Source organism: Gymnodraco acuticeps, unplaced genomic scaffold, assembly GCF_902827175.1.
Source record: "Gymnodraco acuticeps unplaced genomic scaffold, fGymAcu1.1, whole genome shotgun sequence".
NCBI lineage: Eukaryota > Metazoa > Chordata > Actinopteri > Perciformes > Bathydraconidae > Gymnodraco > Gymnodraco acuticeps.
In genome coordinates, this window is record NW_022990145.1 from 434,693 (window position 1) to 441,514 (window position 6,822).

At 41.2% G+C, this 6,822-nt stretch overlaps 1 protein-coding gene across 1 annotated transcript; it reads left to right on the forward strand.

Moving 5' to 3' along the window:
- The first annotated feature begins 390 nt into the window (after positions 1–390).
- LOC117546849 (putative nuclease HARBI1) lies at positions 391–1,428 on the forward strand. The gene has a single exon (XM_034217209.1). The coding sequence runs from the start codon at positions 391–393 to the stop codon at positions 1,426–1,428; it is 1,038 nt and encodes a 345-aa protein (XP_034073100.1).
- Positions 1,429–6,822: the final 5,394 nt, after the last annotated feature.

A 6,822-nucleotide genomic window follows, 5' to 3' on the forward strand; every position in this document is an offset into this window, starting at 1 on the left:
TCAACCTCACTTGGTCCACCGTCCTCTTGTGTCCAGATCCTGTGGCATTCACATTGTCTGTAACTTCCATCCATATTCCGCTCTTTACTTTAGTCGCTCCACCCTCTCTGTTAAAGCTACCAACTATGGAGTCATAATTGTTCCTTACACCCAGCAGCAGTGCATGGGTCTCAGCAGATGTAAAATTAGGCCCCTTTTTGTCCATCTTTCCAACTCAATGGTTTGGTCAGGTCAGCAATTAGTTTTATAGGTCTGGCCTTTCTATTAATTACATAATTAACCACAGGCCTTAACCAATCTGGACATTCATTCCAGGTGTGTATTTGCAATTAGTTGTTATTCAGAGACTGATGTAGGCCTACTGACTGAAACAACAGTCAGAACACAGTCATGGCAGGGATTGTTCACATCTTCCATGCTGGAAGGAGAGGCTACCGCCAAAGGGTCCACACCGAGCGCCCCAAACCTCTCCAACAGTACACAACAGAAGAACTGTACAATCGTTTTCCATTTGGACTTGATGACATCAACTACATTGCTGATCTGGTCAGGCCACAACTGCAGTGCAGAACCTTGCGGAGTCATGCTCTGACTGTAGAGGAACAGATCCTCATTGCCCTGCGCTTTTACGCATGTGGAACATTCTATGAGGTCATAGCTGACAGCATGGGAGTCCACAGGACAACAGTGGGTGAAGTGGTGACAGCTGTGTCTGATGCACTGGCTCGCTTGCTGGATCACTTTGTGACTTTTCCCACTGATGGCCAGATTGCCAAAGTGAAGCAGAACTTTTTTCTTCTGGGAGACATGCCCAACACCATTGGGGTGATCGACTGCACCCATGTACATATTCAAGCACCTCGTCAGAGGGAGTGGGAATATGTCAACAGGAAAGGGAGGCACAGCATCAATGTGCAACTTGTGGGAGATGCTGACCTTGCCATCACCAACTGTGTTGCGAGATGGCCTGGGTCAGTCCACGATGCACGTATCTTCAGAGAGAGCCGGTTGTTCACTGAATTCCAAACCAACAGGCCGGATGGAGTTATATTAGCCGACAGTGCCTACCCACTCTTACCATGGGTGATGACACCTTTTCCCATGGCCAACACTCCTTCACAGATGCGCTACAACATTGCCCATGGAAGAACAAGGTGTGCCATTGAGCGCTTGAATGGAGTACTGAAGAGGCGTTTTGCATGCCTCAACTATCTGAGAGTGGAACCCCAAGGAGCATGCCAAATAACACTGGCTTGTATTGTGCTACACAATATCGCTGTCCATCGCAGAGTCCCCCTCTCTGACATCGATGATCCCCCAGAGCCCCTCGCACCTGCTGATGATCTAGGCCCACCTATGGATTTCCCTCTAAATGAGAGACTGAGTGGTGGTGCAAGGCGAGATGCTATTGTCTGCAATTACTTTTGAAAGGTGATAACAGATGGACTTTTTTTTGTTGAAGATATTTTTAATTTAATCTAAATTACATTTGTGATTGACAATCTTTGTTGTGATACTTTCATGAGCATAAACATTTATGTCATCAACATTTGGTTGAAAACAAAATAGGCCACCACAAACGTGAGCAATTTCCCATGAAGGCTAAAAATTGTGTATTATTTCAGTTAACAAACTTTGCCATCTAATTTAAATTGAAACATATTTTTAAATAAATGGTACAGTACATTTTGCTCTGGTAATCCACTGGAAATCCACCCCTCTGGTGGGATCAGGATAATCCAGTTTTTTGGGATCAAATTGATCCCAATCCTGTGTTGTCGGTTTGAACTACCCGTTTTGAAGATTTGATCCAGATTAAAGCTTGGATTGGATTTCCTGATCTGATCGGATATCAAAGTGATCCTAATCCTGTTTTTTTGTTTTTAACTCCCCAAAAGATAAATCTGATCTGATCAGATAGGGATTAAAAGTTTTGAACTCTTGGGCCCAGGAGTTCACAACTTTTAATCTCAATCAGATCCGATCAGATATTGAAATCCCATTTTTTGTGATCCAGGATCAGACAAGTCGGCTAGATTTTGTCTCTGGAGTTCAATGTAATTCAGGATAGGGTCACCCTGATCCAGATTACGATTTTTCAAGATTACTAGATCCTGAATATCAGTGCTTTAATCCTACCGATCTCCATCTAGTGGACATGAACAATAATACAAGGAAGACAAGGGACCACATTGCAGAGACATCTATTGTCAGCAAACTTTTGAAAGGTGATGACAAATTAATGGACTTTTTTTTTGTTGAAGATATTTTTTCTTTAATCTACATTACATTTGTGATTGACAATCTTTGTTGTGATACACACATGCTGATGTAATGCAAATGTTTCCAACTTAGGATCAATAAAGTATATCTTATCTTAAGCTGATCGATGGCTACTGCCATATTTGTCATATTTGCCTCTGAACCTTGACAAGTGCATGTTTCAGGCTTATCAATTAACAACAGGAGGGGTCACAGACATAAGACCAGCTGTTAGATAAAGCTCTTCTGACCTTAGCTGTCATGTGGGTAATGCTGCACAAGCAATTTTCACCCCATTTATTAATGATATGTTTTAAATTTGAGTGTTTCCTATCCCCTAAACCTCCAGGGATGTAGACAATTTAATACTGGCCACTTCTTATTATGGGAAATACGGAAACGTCTTTTAAAACTACAATTCCCAGTAGAGACGTGCCATAGAACATGTTGCGAAACACAATAGCCAGCATGTGTAGTTCTGGGGACGGGGTGGGGGAGGGGGGGACGGGGTGGACCCGTTCAAATCCAGTTTTGGTCAGTCTGCCGTGGTTCCATCCCATTTCAAGTGCTGTTCGACGCTCTGCGTAACCCTCGGAGCACACTCAAACATCCAATCACAGAGCTTGAGGACTATCAAATGAGCTGCTCCGACCCTCGGTCCTGACGGACTCCAACTTGTGTTTATTAATCAAACAAATAAATAAACACAAGGATAATTATGTGTTATTGTTGAGTAAATGGAGAATTGCACAGGGGAAAATAACGTATCTATGCCACAATTTTAGATGCGGATTTTGTTAAACTAATACATGTGCGCTGTGGACCAACACTATACATTGACAGGGAAGGGGGTAGCAATAAAGATAACACCATTAAACAGTTACACAACATAACAGAAATAATATCGATAGCAGCGTCCCTAGCAACCACCTTGGTAACAATGAAAACGTTGTATGGACACAATTTCCTGAAGTAATCTTCGTAATAACTAGCAAACTAAAGATCATGTACATCCACTGCACACATAATCTGAAATAACAACTCATATGTCTCGCATCAAATGACATCAAAACACATTTTAATGGCCAAACTAACCTTAAAATAGGCATTTTCCACCGAGAATAAAACGAATGTCGGCCATTTTGTTTTTTCTGCAGCGAGAAATTTGAAGATCACGTGACATAGACGCCAGCCATTGGAATGAATGGTGAACAAAAACGTAGGGATCCTACAATTGCAGAGGCGTTTTTGTAGAAATACTACGTCCCAAGTTGTGGACCAACGTAGTTATTACACGTTTTTCTGTGAGACTGGGTTGGACTCTCACGTCTACTTTGCCAAAGCTGAACTCTCCTCCCCACCACAGAACATCTGACTGATGCTGTTTATCACACATCTGAAAATCAAACAGCTACATTTCTCTCCATATCACTGGGCAGCATACCCAGTATATAAAGTGCTGGGTCCAAAGTAAAGGTAATGCCCAGGCCAGCACCCGTTTCATCTCCTTTTGAACATCCTTCCAGAAGCCCTGAATGATTGGACAGTCCCAAAATATATGTGTGAAGTCTCCCACCCGTCCACAGACCCTCCAGCACAAATGAGAGGTATTGCTATATTTTGAAGTTATAGATGGGGTGTTAACATATCTCATTTTCACCTTCCAATCAAATTCCCTCCATGTTGGACTGTTTGTTATATTTCACACAGGCTCCGCCCTCTACTGGACTCTATGGGTACTACTCTCTATCATGCTGTGCGTGCTTTCACCAACTGAGTTTACGTAAACGTAGCCGGCCAATCGGGGCGAGCCTACCTGAATGCGCGCACAGGCCCACATTATATAAAGGCGGCTACACCCGCCGCCCACTATCCTTTTTCTCTTCAGACGAGCTGACAACCGAAGAGTTAAACGAACGAAAATTAGAAGATGAAAAGGAAAACTTGACTCACCATTACTGGAAGCTCGGCCATGCACCTGCCCTGGTTTGATCGCGGGCGCCGGTCTCCACCACCTAGTGATGGCAAAATGAAGCTTTGAATGAAGCATCGAACCACTTGGACAATTGTGTCGGAAATAGGTTCATTTCTCGAAGCTTCAGTTACAGCGACCTCTCCTGGCGAAGTGCAAGGCTGCAGTGGGTTTAACGTATCTTTTCCTTGAAAAATATTCGATGCACACACACACTAAGACTGAATATGATGTTCTATTTGCAATTAAAGATTGATAATTGTGTGTATTAGGAAAAGCAAGGCAAGGCAAGTTTATGTATATAGCACTTTTCAACACAAGGCAATTCAAAGTGCTTTACAAAAAATGAAAGACATTAAGAAAAAGGCATTTAAAATCAGTCATTAAAAAGAAAAGCTAATAAAATAAACATTAAAAGAAAAAATACATGGATAAAAGTTTCAGTGCAGTCTAAGATATGAATAGTTCAATTAAAAGCAGCGACAAAAAGAAAAGTCTTCAGCCTGGATTTAAAAGTAGTCAGAGTTGCAGCGGACCTGCAGGTTTCTGGGAGTTTGTTCCAGATATTTGGAGCATAATAACTGGACGCTGCTTTACCATATTTAGTTCTGACTCTGGGGACAGAAAGCTGACCAGTCCCTGAAGACCTGAGAGATCTGGATGGTTCATAATTTAGCAGGAGGTCAGAAATGTATTTTGGGCCTAAACCATTCAGTGCTTTATAAACCAGCAGCAGTATTTTTGAAATCTATTCTTTGGCACACAGGAAGCCAGTGTAAAGACTTCAGAACAGGAGTGATGTGATCCACTTTCTTAGTGTTAGTGAGGACTCGAGCAGCGGCGTTCTGAATCAGCCGCAGCTTCCTAATAGATTTTTTAGTGAGACCTGTGAAGACACCATTGCAGTAGTCGAGTCTACTGAAGATAAAAGCATGGACAAGTTTTTCCAAATCCTGCTGTGACATTAGTCTTTTAATCCTAGATATATTCTTTAGGTGATAGTAGGCTGATTTAGTAACTGTTTTAATGTGACTGTTGAAACTCAGGTCAGAGTCCATGACTACACCTAGATTTCTGGCTTTATCTGTTGTTTTGAACATTGCAGACTGAAGCTCAGCGCTAACTTTTATACGTTCTGACTTGGCTCCAAAAACCATTACCTCAGTTTTATCTTTGTTTAATTGGAGAAAGTTCTGACACATCCAGTCATTGATTTGTTCAATGCACTTACTCAGTGTTTGAATTGGAGCATAGTCTCCTGGTGAAATTGTTATGTAAATTTGTGTGTCATCTGCATAGCTATGGTAACTTATGTTGTTGTTTTTCATTATCTGAGCTAGTGGTAGCATGTAGATGTTAAAGAGAAGAGGCCCCAAGATGGAGCCTTGAGGAACCCCACATGTCATATTTGTCAACTCAGATGTGTATTTACCTATAGAAACAAAGTTGTTTCTGTCCTTTAAGTAGGATTCAAACCAATTCAGAACTGTTTCCGAAAGTCCCACCCAGTTTTCCAGTCGGTCTAGTAATATGTTGTGGTCAACAGTGTCAAACGCAGCACTGAGATCTAATAATACTAACACTGAAGTTCTGCCACTATCTGTGTTTAAGTGGATGTCATTAAATACCTTTACAAGAGCAGTCTCAGTGCTGTGGTTTGGACGAAAGCCTGACTGGAACACATCGAAACAGTTATTTAAATGCAAGAAATTACTCAACTGTTGAAAAACAACTTTTTCAATGATTTTACCTAGAAATGGGAGGTTTGATATGGGCCTGTAATTGTTCATTACTGAAGCATCTAGATTATTCTTTTTTAAGAGCGGTTTAATGACTGCAGTTTTCAGGGCCTGTGGAAAAATACCTGAGTGAAGAGATTTGTTTACTATATGAAGTAGATCTGAGGCCATGCAAGGCAAAACATCTTTAAAAAATCCTGTTGGAATAATATCAAGGCAGCAGGAGGAGGATTTCAGAAGTTGAATAATGTCCTCTAGGTTTTTATCATTAATCTGATGGAATTGTGTCATGGTGTTTGAATTGATGTTAAGTGGACACAGAGACAACACATTTGCTGTTCCTGATACAGAGGCACTGACTGCTTGTCTGATTTTCTGAATTTTGTCAGTGAAAAAGGAGGCAAAGTCATTGCACGCCCTGGTGGATAGAAATTCAGAGGCTACTGACACTGGGGGGTTAGTTAGTCTGTCGACGGTAGCAAACAAGGCACGTGCGTTGTTTTTGTTTTTGGTAATGATGTCAGAGAAGAACGATTGTCGTGCGTTTTTTAATTCCAAATTATAAAGGCCAAGTCTCTCTTTATAGATTTCAAAGTGAACCTGGAGATTTGTTTTTCGCCACCTGCGTTCAGCTTTTCGACATTCTCTTTTTTTTGTTTTCACGCTCATGGCCTTTCTCCATGGAGATATTTTATTTTCCAGACACTTCCTTTACCTTAGTTGGAGCAATGGCAATCTATAACATTTTTAATTTTTGAATTAAAATGATCTACTAGCTCATTTACTGAGATGTTAGCAGGGGCAAGTGTGGAAGAGAAATTCTGAGTAAACATTTCCCTAGTATTTTCA